The sequence below is a fragment of the Phyllopteryx taeniolatus genome, chromosome 13 (assembly GCF_024500385.1).
Source record: "Phyllopteryx taeniolatus isolate TA_2022b chromosome 13, UOR_Ptae_1.2, whole genome shotgun sequence".
NCBI classification, from domain to species: Eukaryota; Metazoa; Chordata; class Actinopteri; order Syngnathiformes; family Syngnathidae; genus Phyllopteryx; species Phyllopteryx taeniolatus.
In genome coordinates this window covers 21,509,142-21,523,144 of record NC_084514.1, presented here as the reverse complement: position 1 = coordinate 21,523,144, position 14,003 = coordinate 21,509,142, and the positions used below count along the sequence as shown (strand labels likewise).

General features: G+C 42.3%; 1 protein-coding gene across 1 annotated transcript in view; it reads right to left on the bottom strand.

Annotated features, from left to right (window-relative positions):
* kiaa1109 (KIAA1109 ortholog) overlaps window positions 1–14,003 on the bottom strand; it is a 156,593-nt gene that overhangs the window by 39,663 nt on the left and 102,927 nt on the right. Inside the window, exons 62-69 of the mRNA XM_061795581.1 lie at window positions 13,512–13,710; window positions 13,336–13,395; window positions 12,980–13,206; window positions 7,760–7,936; window positions 7,147–7,277; window positions 6,840–6,963; window positions 6,573–6,685; window positions 1,528–1,618 (exon numbers count right to left, since the gene is read on the bottom strand). Coding sequence (XP_061651565.1) covers window positions 1,528–1,618; window positions 6,573–6,685; window positions 6,840–6,963; window positions 7,147–7,277; window positions 7,760–7,936; window positions 12,980–13,206; window positions 13,336–13,395; window positions 13,512–13,710 — 1,122 coding nt within the window. The remainder of the gene's footprint in view (window positions 1–1,527; window positions 1,619–6,572; window positions 6,686–6,839; window positions 6,964–7,146; window positions 7,278–7,759; window positions 7,937–12,979; window positions 13,207–13,335; window positions 13,396–13,511; window positions 13,711–14,003) is intronic.

The window sequence follows — 14,003 nt, the reverse complement described above, 5'->3', positions numbered from 1 at the left end:
AGCATTTTCTCCCATTCTTCTCTGCAGATCCTCTCAAGGTCAGTCAGGTTGGCTGGGGAGCTTCAGTGGACAGCCATTTTTACGTCTTTCCAGAGACGTTCGATTGGATTCAAGGCCGGGCTCTGGCAGGGCCACTCAAGGACATTCACAGGATGCTTCTGAAGCCACTCCTTTGTTATCTTGGCTGTGAGCTTTGGGTCATTGTCTTGTTGGAAGGTGAATTGACGCCCTAGTCTGAGTTCCAGAGCACTCTGGAGCAAGTTCTCTTGAATAATTTCTCTATATTTGGCAGCTGTCATCTTACCCTCTATGCGGACTAGTCGCACAGTTCCTGCAGCAGAAAACCAGCCCCACAGCATGATGCTGCCACCAACATGCTTCACAGTAGGGATGGTGTTAACCAGGTGATGAGCAGTGCCTCCTCTTCTCCAGATATGACATTTGCAATTCAGGCCAAAACGTTTCTATTTTGGTCTCCTCAGACCAGAGAATTTTCTTTCTGTAGGTCTGAGAATCCTTAAGGTGCCTTTTGGCCAACTCCAAGCGGGCTGCCATGTGCCTTTTAGTGAGAAGTGGCTTCCGTCTGGCCACACTACCATAAAGCCCTGAATGGTGGCGTGTGTTAGCAATGGTTGACCTTCTGGATGGTTCTATCTCCGCAAGGGAACATTGGAGCTCCACCTTAGTGACCATAGGGTTCTTGTTCACCTCTCTGACCAAGGCCCTTCTTCCCCGGTTACTCAGCTTGGTCGGACAGGCAGATCTAGGAAGGGTCCTGGTGGTTCCAAACTTCTTCCATTTCTGAATAATTGAGACAACAGTGCTTTTCAGGACCTTCAATGCTGATTAAATTATTTTGTAACCTTCCCCATATTTGTGCCGTGACACAATCTGGTCTTGGAGGTCTGCAGACAATTCCTTAGACTTCATTGGTTGGTTTCTGCTCTGATATGCACTGCCAACTATGAGACCTTTTATAGTCAGGTGTGTGACATTCCAAATGATGTTCAATCCACTGAATTTACCAGATGTGGACTCCATTCAAGTTGTAGAAGCATCTCAAGGATGATCAGTGTAAATCAGATGCCCTTGATCTTAAGTTTGAGTGTCACAGCAAAGGGTGTGAATACTTATGCACCTATTATGTTTGAATGTTTACATTTTTTTTATAAATTTACACAAATGTCTGAAAATATGTTTTTACTATGTCATTATGGGATATTTTATATATTATTTTATATATATATATTTTAAAGAAAACTATACTCAAATCAGCTTTCAAATAAATCTGTAACAGCAAAATGTGGAAAACATTAAGGGGTGTGAATACTTTCTTGTGGCACTGTACAACCTTAATGCACAGCCGAATAGATTTAACTAGAAAAAACAACACTTTGCTTTCACATTTTTAAATCACGTACTGTATAAGTACAAAATATATCTGACAAACCTACAGAATACTGAGGGTGTATAAAGGATGCAGCTTTGTTCTGTTTTGGGTATAGTATGGGCATAATGTAATGTTACCGGATCCTGGATGTTGAAAGTGACCCGTGGTCCAGGAGAGGATGCATCCACACGCACATCAGGGAAGTCCTCCACATCTCCTATTCTGGAACTGCAAACAGTAAAGCGGCATAAAAAGTTGATAATCCAGTATTATGCAACACTACAATATTTTTTCACAATACACTTTGGGCCTGATTTGCTAAAGTTTTGCACATGCAAAAACGGGTGCGATGTAGAAGCTGATCTACTAACTGGGAGAACCGAGGATTACGTCAAACGGGTATTTATTGCCACACACTTAATTTTATGTGTTATGGGAGAGGTGCAGTGGCCGTCTGGCCTGTCCAAATTAAGAAGTCGATCACTTCCTACATAAAAACTTAAGCGACCCTGTTAAAGAGCAATATCTAGGAAACCTCATAGCCCTGCCAGGAATTCCATCACCCACTGTTGATATTAACACCAAGGAGCGCACCTGGAAGGAAGTCTAGGAAGTGGTTGCCGCAGCTAGAACCAGATGAGCGCCAGGACCCAGACACAAAGCTCCTGAGAACCCTCTGAAAATTTCTGCATATGATTTGGTGCAGAGGAACTGTTGCTGACCAGTGGAGGAAGGCAGATGGGTTTTGGACACCCAGGGAAGATAATTCAACCACACTTGAGCAGTTCGGATCTATTTCACTTCTCAGTGTTAAGATACAGTGAGATTCTATACAGTGTTGTATCCAGAAGGTTGACAAGATTTTCTCCTTAATAACACCATCACACCTCGCTTCAAAAAGCTTGAGTCCCCAGGATACCTGGATGCCTAGAACACACCGGAGTTGTGCCACAACTGATGAGGCAAGCATGCGAGGAAAAGGGAGACCTTGTCGTGCTGTGGCTTGACCTTGCCAATGCATAAGGTCGATTCCCCACAAGTTGGTCGTGACAAGCTTGGCCAGACACCACGTACCGAGAAAGATCATGGCTCTCATCTTGAATTAGAATGGGAACTTCATGCTTAGAGTCACTTCTGGGGATGTTACATCAGATTGGCACTGGCTCGAGAAGGGGATCATAACTGGGTGTACTATCTCAGGGAGCCTCTTTGCCCTTGCCATGAATATGGTTGTTCAGAAAGTGGCATGCAGAGGCCCTGTGTTCAAGTCAGGCATACGGCAGCCCACAATCAGAGCCTTTATGGATGACCTCACTGTTACCACCACATCAGTGCCAGGTGGAAGATGTTTACTCACATGGTCTTGGAAGAGATCCATCCCTTGGGCAAGAATGGGCTTCAAACCAGCGAAATCCAGGGCCATGGTCCTGAAGAAGGGAAAGGTGGCAGAGAAGTTCCAGTTCCTGCTGGATGGCGCAGTAACCCCATCCATCACCAAGAAGCAAGTCAAGAGCCTTGGCAAGGTCTTTGACTGCATCCTCAGGGACACTGCAGCAATTCAAACCATGAAGGAGCTGGAAAGGTGGCTCTCAGATGTCAAGGCATGGATTTACCAATATGGTGTCTTACCTCTGCTGGTATACAAGGTAACCCTGTCAACAGTCAAGTCTCTGGAGAGGAAGATAACCAGCTGCCTTTGTAGATGGCTGGGGCTGACACAGAGCAGTGTAGCACATTATGGGAAGACCAACAAGCTGCAGCTCCCCTCCAGTAGCCCTGATGAAGATACCCTTCTCTCCCGGGACTCTAAAGTGGGATCAGCTGGCATCATGGTGCGAACAGGCAGGAGGTAGAGGGCTCAGGAAGGCCTGGAATTGGTGTAGTCTAGGCTGAGACACACAACTCTGGTAGACACAGTTGCAACAGGACCGGCTGGATTGGGATTCTCCCACCCAACCTAGTTACGCCGAAGGTTCAGGGTAAGGACAAACGCCAGCTAGTTCTTAAAGATGTGCGGGCAGGGGTTGAGGCTGAGCGAACCAGCAAGATGGTCGGCATGCCACAGCAAGGAGCATGGGCTCAGTGGGAGGGGTGCTGGACAGGAAAATGTTTTGGTCTGACATCTGGCAGGCAGAATCCCAGTGCATCAAGTTCTTGGTCCAAGTTATGTATGATGTTTTACCAAGCCAAGCTAACATCCACCTCTGGGGCATGAATGACTCTCCAACCCCCTCTGTGCTAGGAAATGCTCTCTTGAGCACATTCTGAGCAGCTGCCCGAAAGCCCTTGCAGAGGGCCGCAACAGGTGGAGGCATGACCATGTGCTGAAGCCAATTACCGAAGCCATCAATGCTGTGGCCAAGAACAACAACAAAGGTAACAGCAGAGCAAGAGGAACATGGCCTTTGTCAGGGCTGGAGAGAAGCTGCATTTACACCCAAAACCAATAGCCAGCTTCCTCACCTCAGCATTGTACTGGGAGTGGACATAGGAAGCCAACTCAAGTTTACAGACTATATAACATCAACATCATTGAGGCCGGATGTAGTGTTGTCATCATTTCTCTTTAAACATTTACATACATTTTTTGTGTAAATTTTATGTGCAATTCATTTCAGTATAATAATTATTTAAGTAATTTTGTATTTTCCCATATTTAAGCTGTCTAAGTACGATTAACGATTTCAGATACAAACAAGATCAGGATTACAGAATCTAGATTTGAAGTCTTTAAAAAGGCCGACAACCAGGATTCATCCCACTTGTATTTTTACCCATTCACGTGTTTAATTTTTATTCAGCTATTCTCCAAATTACCTTCAGCACGAGATTATGTTCTTAGTCACTTCTTTTGAACAAAATGCACTTGTGAGTTTATTTTAAAAGCAATGCAATTTAGCTTGGATTAAAGTGTCTGCTGAATGACTAATGAAGAAATGTTTCTGTAGCTCAAAATAACTTTCGGTCAGTCGGTCTGATTCGTCTGTCCGGTCCATCTGTCCATCCATCGATTTTGAGGCCCGACAAGGAACGGTCGGTCCAGTCCGTCCATCAATCCAATGATTTCGAAGCCCGACTAGGAACAGCTAATATCAATAGGCAGTTGGTGCTCAAAATGTCAGCACACTTTAAAAATGTATATGTACGGTAATATGTATAATAATATTCTAGACATGATTTATGTAAATGTTTATTAAATAGTAGTATGTTAATGTGTATATTTTATTTTACTGACTGCTTATAATCTTGTTTAAAATGTTTAATTCCTAATTATAACAATATACCATATCTAAACAAGTAGAAGCTTATAAAAATAAGACAATTATTTACTTTTAATAAATAGATTAAATTAATATGGAACACACTTGATGGACGCATGTAGAAGTAGTCCTCAACAACTCTTCCAGTTTCTCGTGAACCATTTGGAAAATTAATTGGAAAAAATCAGATAACTCCAGATCTTCTAACAGCAGATAAATGCACTGAATTGGATTATTTTAGTGAAAAAATACAATCCATCATTAAATATCAGCACAAATCAGCAAAATGATAAAATGTCCAGGAAAAACTCTTATTACCATGAATTTTATACAGTTGACCAAAAAACTGTTGAGAAAATGGTTCAGCAACTCAAACCATCAATGAGCTGAGCTTGACTTAATACAATCTGACTTTTTAAAAAGTAGTGCAAAGTCTGTGCTAGTTGATTTGGAGCAAATAATCAACTCCTTACTCCATCCAGTAAGGCGAGTTTCCTAAAGCTATTAAAGTAGCTGCCATTAAACCTCTTCTAAAACATAGAACGCTGGATGCTGCCATGTAAGCAAGCTATAGACCCATCTCAAATCAAGGGCAGCCTTGGCGGAGTCCAACCCTCACCCGAAACTAGTCCGACTTACTGCCGGCAATGCTGCCCAAACTCTAACACTGGTCGTACAGGGACCGAACAGCCCATATCAGGGGGTCCGGTACACCATACTCCCGAAGCACTCCCCACAGGACTCCCGGAGGGACACGGTCAAACGCCTTCTCCAAGTCCACAAAACACACGTAGATTGGTTGGGTGAACTCCAACGCACCCTCGAGGACCCTGCTGAGGGTGTAGAGCTGGTCCACTGTTCCACGGCCAGGACAAAAACCACACTGCTCCTCCGGAATCTCATCCACCCCCAGGGCCAGAGGAGCTTTTTAACCACCTCGTTGACTGCAACCCAAGAGATCGGAGAGCCCGCCTCAAAGTTTTTTGTGTTTTTAAATGCTTTTAATCATGTTATCTTGTTATTGGAGTTATCTTGTGTATGAAATACACTATGTAAATGAATTTGCTTTGCTTTATATGGTGGTTCACTTATTGCAGATCCAGTGCATTGCAGATATTTTTTTTGATGAGCAGTAAAGTGCAGTTAATCTTCTATAGATCTTTGGTTAAGTTTGCATTGCTGCCTATTTCACTATATTGTGGCAGCGATGACTCACATATGGACAAATAGGCTCTTTACTTTGCAGGAAAATAAACCTTACTGAGCAATCTCAACTCACACATTTGGTTGCTTAGTAATGTAGGAACATGCATGCCACTGGTTAACACACATGCCAAAGTGAGAGTTTCATGAAATAAATTCCACAAATACTAAACTAGCGTGATGTACAGTACAGCTAATGCACACACTAATAACAATATGGAACTGGTTGGGCCAACAATATGGAACAAATGCAAGTAAAGACCAATGTTTTGCTTGATTTTCTACAACCTGCAGTTAAAAAGAGCACCGCAAGGAATTTTGCAGCAGCAAGTAGCATGAAGCTTTGCGCTGCCTACAACGCCGAGGCAACCACTTTGAGGCACAGCAAATGCCCCGTCCTTGCTAAGTCCATATGGGTTGACTCAAGCAGAGCACTCCTGCCTTTTAAAGGCATGTGCTTGTGTAGTGTGGCTGGCGACCTCAAGTGGACAAATAAATAACTGCACCTCTAAAATATCACATTGACATTGAACTGCATATATGAAACTGTAAACATGCAGTAAATAATTGGTTGCTACTTGGCGGACTTCGTCTATTGTGAGGGTATTGTGGAACTTAACCCCCGTGATAAACGAGGGATTACTGTACATTGATTAATTATGCCCATCCCGTCTCATTTTATAATAATTTGATTGAAGACTTCTCTTGCTCTTCATTACCTCTGTCTGTCCATCCTTTTGAGAGGTGGTCGACCTGCTGCTGCAGAGATGCTTTTGGAACGGTTGTTGCTTGGTTTGTAGCCAAGACCCCACTTATCTTTTAGAGAGGCCGCCTGAAGGGGTGGGGGGTTAGAGGTGGGGTAATAAAGTCAGAAATACTTCTATCAAGGTATAAATGAGACATACACAATGTCATTCTTGAGGGGTGAATTTTTTATTAGTGAGGTGAGAGCTGCGGACAGAGTGTGGGTACAGATGAAAACTCACCCTCATACTGGAGCGACGCAGCTTCTTTCTGACATCTCTCCTGATGTCATTGACAGCCACAGACTCTAGCTGTTGATAACGCTGAATCTCCTGATTGATAGTGCCCTCACTTGCTCCCAATTTCCTAAGAATGCAGAGATTTCACTAAATTAAAGCTTTTGGAAGGGCATCTTTTACACATATAGTTTGTTCTGGTTGACTCACAAACTAAGTTTATGTCACACACGCCCTTTATCATTCTACCCAATGCTCAGATGTACAGTGTCTAGGGTGTGATCTTGATAAAGTGTAGAAGAACGACTCCTACTTGAGGTCGTCGATGACTTTGGCCTGTTCGTTTAACTCTCTGATGTCCACCACCCTCTTGGTAAACTTTCTGCCGCGCGCGTCAATCACCTGGTTCCCCATGACGAGCTGCCTTCTGGGATCAACTGCCTCCTGTTGGGACAATGGAATTTTACAAATGATAATGGCAGCAATTCAAACTGCAAACTCCCTTTGAATAAAAGTCCAGTCTGTGCCCAGTAGGTGCTTTAAATATGTGATTAAGGTATGTTATTAGTCTAGCTAAAATTTAATCAGGATTGAGTATATTTTGTGTTATATAATAAAGGTACCGCCACCATCACCACTCTACTCAAGGTAAAAGAGGGTGAAAAGTGAAGGATGATTTTCCCATGATTGATTTCCCAAGATTCTTACAAAGATTTATTTAATTTCACCCAGAATGAAATCTTAATAGAGGATGTCAGTAAGTGCAAATGCTAAGCAATGATACTTTGAAGCATGTTATACTACATTGCTCAGTATTTTCAGAATCCACAAGCCTCATTGGTCGACAGCAGGTGGCAGAAAGGTTGGCCATCTTGGAAGCGCTTTATTCAGCCCAAAGAAGAGTAAAACTATGGCTGGCTACATACACAAGCCCAGGAGAAAGGTCTTTGGGCCCTGGCACTGTCCGCTCGAAGGTGGGGAGAGGGACAGTTTAGGTAGTCGGCTGGAACAGATACACTCTGGGGTCTGGGACTGAGGCCCAGGATGTGGTTTACCAGGCGTTTCTTTAAAGTCAGCCGTGGGCTGAACTGGCTCTCTGGACTCTGCAGGGACATGGCAGGGACAAATGGATGGACAGGAAGAAGATTTGCCAAATAAGCTATGTTTAAGTTAATTGTGGTTATTTTTCTACAATGGTCCACATAAATAATGATATTTGGGAACTGTTTAGCAAAATTTTGATATTTTTCCATGTACTGTATGGCAACACCATACATCCAGTGCAAGTTATTTCTAGTAGGCAAGCATGGCCAATACAGTCATCACTATTCAGTTTTTTGGCATGGGCAAGGACACGTCAAAATCCATTAACCAATATTTTTCCAGAGTTCAATCGTTGTTACTTTGCCTTCATAAACCAAATGACGACAACCTTGTATAATGAGTGAAGCTTTGAGCTTATGATGGAATACCAAAGGCAAATATTTTGTAAACCAATTTTGATCGATACACCCAGGTCAAAATTGGGTGGCTAAATGTACCATTAAACTATTGAAAAGTAGGGCTGTCAAAATTAACTCGTTAACGTAAATGATCATTCACAAAAAATTATCGCATTAATCATATATTCACACTGATTAATCACACAATTTATTTTGACCGCACACCCTCCTTTACTTAGCTGCGGATGGAAACCTGAAAGGTTGCTATTAGGTCAGTGATCAGGTCAATGCTTACGCCAGCGCAAAGTTGAGTGACTCCAACTGGTGTGCTCGGGAGCAAATTTCGCTTCAAAAGTCACCCCGATGGCACTTAAGATAAAACAAAGGTCATTTGCATGTACTGCAGCACTGAAATTACATTTCATCGAAGCACATCAAGTTTGAAATACCATCTCTGTGTCTGAGACACACCCCCACCCCGCTAATTGCTCTACGGATTTTACTTTTTCCACTTCACACCCCAGACAACAGGACATCTGGAAAACATTCTACACCTGTGTGTACCAAAATCTCCCACAAGATGAAGCCAGAGTGAAGGTCAACAGATCATGCTGACATACAGTCTGTTTTCTACCCAGACATGCCAATACAGTCTTATGGCCTTTTGCTTGGAGAATGAATATTAGCGAGCATATGTGCACTAACAGCTTTCAGCAGCAATTTACATATATATTCAATTTATAACTAAATGTAACCAAGAGTTAGGACCCACAATCGTTAGTGCCCACAGGGTGAGATTGGATGATGAAGTGATGGGACCTTTTCATTGTACAGTGGGAGTCTACAATGAAATGTTGATTATTATACAGGTTGTTTCATGCTATATGTTTTCAATGTTATTTGATATCATGATAAGCTATGATATGTTATACATGTGCACTATTTTGTGAAGTTATTAGAGGCATGTGTTTTACGGGATGTTGTAGGAATTGATCACAATTGAGTTATCCTCCGGAGTTGAAGGAGTAAAATGAGAAGAACGGAGCAGTTGTCACTATGGCTGTATGCCCTGGAACAGATAGATATAGGGGGCAACTGTAGTCAAAACTGTAAGTCGTCTCCATGGCGACACAGGAAGATGTATCTATGAATAGCCTCCTAGAAAAGTTGGTGGAAGTCCAACAAAAATTAGCTTTACCAGGAAACTTCACCAACTTTACCAAAAGGACAAAACAGAGGTGAGCTGGCCCCACCCAGCCCTGTAACGCCTCTGCATCAGCTGTCCTATGAATTCAGAATTCACAAGTTTTTGGGGCTCTTTCGTTCCTGTCTGTTAGCAGCAACAGGATGCCGAGTAGAAGTATTGGCATTCTCATTCTATCGGTGTAAAACGCAAGCTGAAGAGTAGATGCAGCTTCTGAAGACAGCTTAAAAAACTTCTGAAAGGTTTAGCTCAATTCAAACAAATGATTACTGCAAAGCCTCAAGGATAAAGCCCAACAGCATCCATCCTTTAACCCTTTTATAATCCATGAATACATTTTTTAAAAAGAAGCTCGTCGAGGGGCTGGCCGATCTGATCAATCGAATATTTAATTTTAATTAGACTTATTTTTCTATGTTTTGGATTTTTCACAACTTGGGACTGTTTTTATGTCATCGAATGAGACTTTGAATGGAGCAGACTTTTTCCTTGGACTGATATTGTTTGGTTCATTTTGGTTTTCATCTCAAAGGATTGGAAATATTTTATCTCATTTATGAGTAGGCTTTACACAATCAGGATTTTTGGGGCCGATCACCGATCAGCAAGTTTAAAAAAAACGATAACCGATCACCGATCCGATCACAAGATGGAGCAATGTGTCTATTTACATGACTTGTTCATTTATTGTATATACTTGTGTACTGTATACTGAGTACTGTATCTTCAAATATATTCTCTAGCATTTTAGACAAAAGTTAAAACATCAATGACCTCTAGGGGGCATTCAAGGATTGGCCACTGACACAAGTTTAGGTCAAATCAGCATTACAACATGACAGAAATAATGCATGCTAACTTACTGTAATTACATTACTTTAACAAATACTGTTAATGACATGCTTACTCTAACTTTCTCACTGTCCCGGGTATATGGACGGGTGTTGCGTCCGTTTGACTTTTCCTTTGTTTCTTTCCCCCCCACGCTGCGTTGCTTGAATGCGGCATGCTCCTCCTGCAGCCGTGGCCCAAAGGTTAAGATCATCGCCTACCACCGTGGGGGACCTAGATTCAAGACCCCGACTGGACCTTCCACGGCGTACTTCAGTTGTGCACAGACTGCAAACAACTTACATGTTGTTTGAAAGCCGATCAGCATAAAATGCTAATAATCAGATCGGCGTAAAAGTCTACTTATGAGTGAGTAGATATTTCACAGGCAGTTCCTTTTTGTGATCTTTATTGTTTTTATTTTTATCATTTGAAGATTGTAAGCCCTTGCTATATTCTATTCACTAAAGCCTTTTTCTAATTATCGAAAAATGTCCCTTCCTTTTATTTTAAGAATAACAGTGCCGATGTTGGCAGACATAATAACACTCTACCAATGAAGCCTATAATCATTTTACTCCTATTCTTGAAAGGTTATTGCGGCTATAACATAAATAACGGGTCCTGGCTGTCGTATATTGACCGTCGAATCATCCATCCATTTTCTGAGCCGCTTCTCCTCACTAGGGTTGCGGGCGTGCTGGAGCCTACCCCAGCTATCATCAGGCAGGAGGCGGGGTACACCCTGAACTGGTTGCCAGCCAATCGCAGGGCACATAGGAACAAACAACCATTCGCACTCACAGTCACACCTACGGGCAATTTAGAGTCTCCAATTAATGCATGTTTTTGGGATTTGGGAGGAAACCGGAGTGCCCGGAGAAAACCCACGCAGGCACGGGGAGAACATGCAAACTCCACACAGGCGGGGCCAGGGATTGAACCCGGGTCCTCAGAACTGTGAGGCTGACGCTCTAACCAGTCGTCCACCGTGCCGCCACCGTCGAATCATCTTAGGTCAATACCAAGAGCAGCGTTTCAATAAGGAGTAGCTGTAAAGGAACGCGGTTGGAACGTCATCTGCAAAGATTACCCTGTCGAGGCGTGGGCTAATTTATGTGGGGCTGGCGTTTCATAGGAGGCTGTTAGAACCTAGGCAAATCTGTTGTCGTTATGAATTGTCAAAAATGTATAGTATTTTGTTTATTTTTTCCACTTTTGCTTAGATATGGAATCACGCATGCCACCAGCATGAATCCTCACTCCAATCGCTCTGCTTTCCTGCTCTGCTTGTTTCCACACACACTAAACGCACAAGTCGCTCAAAACCCTAACCCTAACCACCACCACACACCATATTATCGCCTTGTCACTGTTTGTTTCCTATGTTCAGTGTTTGCTCGTTACCCTTCTACGTACCCTGGCTTTGCAGGACTTAAATATAGCATCTCTATCACCCTCTCTAAATAACATTCGTCAACACAATACCAAAAAATCTCCCGAAAACTGTCAAAAAAACAAAGAATGCACAGTACCAAATCTATTTAAAATTATGATACACACTGTTCGACTGATCAAGTCTGATTCTCAATAAACCTCAATTATAATACTAAGAAACCAGAGCGGAATCTTAAAAACTCCACTGTGACACAGTAAAACTGTTCCGGCATAAAAGGGATACAGATTTTCCATTCTGCTCAACCTAACAGCCGATCAGGACAAAAAAACAACAACAAAAACAAACAAAACAAAAAAAAAGAACCTTGGCAAATCTTTCGCAACACCGGCTTAAGCAACCTCCCCTCACTGTTTATGGTCCATTGTGTAATATGCAAGGATTACGGGGATCTTTAACCTTATAAAACAGAGAGCGGGTCAGGACTCTCTTAGTACCATAGGTGCAGGGGAGCCTGGGGTAAAGGAGCTCTGACACACTTTAAATGCTCCATCTTTCTCTCTCTCGCTCTCCTCTTGCTAGACCCCCACCACCCCCTCTCTCTGCTACACCTGGAGCAGGAAGGCGGTATGTGTCTCGTCAGCAGCGATGTTGTTTTATAGTTAATTATCAAGTAAACTCCAACTGGGAGTGACAATGTAGAGCTTGACACCTCTTTTTTGAAGAATATTTACTAATTACATTAGCCAAAGTGCTGCTTTTTGTCAAGTGAGTGGAACCTCCTGCTGCTATACAGCACTCGTCTCTCAAGATTGGGCTTGGGGGTCAAAGCAAAAATTTGGCCAATCTAGGGCTCGTATCTCGAAAAACTCCTAAGTCGGGTCACTCGTATCTCGAGGCACCGGTGTATTTACATTTCATGTATCAAATTTGTGTTGTGCTTCGCAGTAAATCAGTTATATTTCTGCAAAAATATAACTTTTAAAAAATGTAATCAGTGATTCTATTAAAACATTTTGACGGAAGTGTGCTTTTGAATGAAATTAATTTCTTCATGTTTGTGTATGTCTGATAGCTAAGACAATTTTTACCATTTTTACCTTCTTCACTCACATCTATGATGTATTATAGATTTTCCTGCCATATTGTGATATTATTGTTGTCAAAATATTGCCATAATGTCCTACATTGAGATACAAGATTGGCTAGATTTAGCGGTGGGAATGGTAGAGCGACCGCTGCAGGGGGACACAAAAAGCAGACATTGACTCACCATGTGGATGGTTGGTGACATGGTGTCGACTTCATCTTCATCTGAAAGGTCCACCATGTTGACAGAGTTGAGGTCGGTGATATCTTCTACGTCTTCCTCTCCCGTCATAGATGTCAGCGTATTACCCAGGGCGTTGAGGCGCTTGCCAATGTTGGGGTCCATGTGAACGTCAATGCCACACATTTTCCAAAGCACATTCAGGGTCCAGGTACCAGCACTACTGCTCTCTAATTTGTCGAAAAGAAAATATGTGGGCAAGGACAAAATTAATAAAAAAAACTCAGGAACTTCTGTTCAGTCTTATTCTTATTGAAGAATTCTGCTGTCTGATCCATATTTCATTGACTACAACTTGCCAGCAGATGGTTGTCCCGTGGTCCTGGAACACACTTCATATGTGCCATCTGGGACTATACCTGAGTATACATTAAAGACAAATCATTATCCAGGCAAATATTTCAGAAAAGAACAGTTTGTATCATTTCTAGACAGCCACGTTTCTCAGCCACAGGAAATCAATCTTATCACTTACAAGCATTCATGACCAGGTCGCCTCGGATCTCAGGCTTCCAGTCATCCCAAGAGGTCTCAAAGCCCTCTGCAAACCGGATGCAGAAATTCTTGAAGTGGCCTTTACTAACCAAGGACTCAGAGGAGCAGGCGGTGATCAGTGTACTCTCAATAGTCAAGACCAGAGCTGAGCTGGTGTCAAAATCTATGCTGTGGTTTGCCTGGTAGTGTACCAAAGAGAGGGAAATGTGTTACACTTGGGCCTTAAAATTATAAACAAAAATATGTATATAGTGTACTTCCATATGTTAGGCAAATGAGTAGCCGAGAGTAGCAACTGTAACTGTAGGTAACACTTCACTCGCTTTATATCAGTCCTTTTGACTTAATTATTTTGAAAAGCTAGGGTGGAATGTTACCAAGATTTTTGTTTTTGACGTTTCTGTATATTTTGATGAAAAAAAATCCTATGCCCACATTACCTGAATTCCTGAATATATAATAAATATAGATA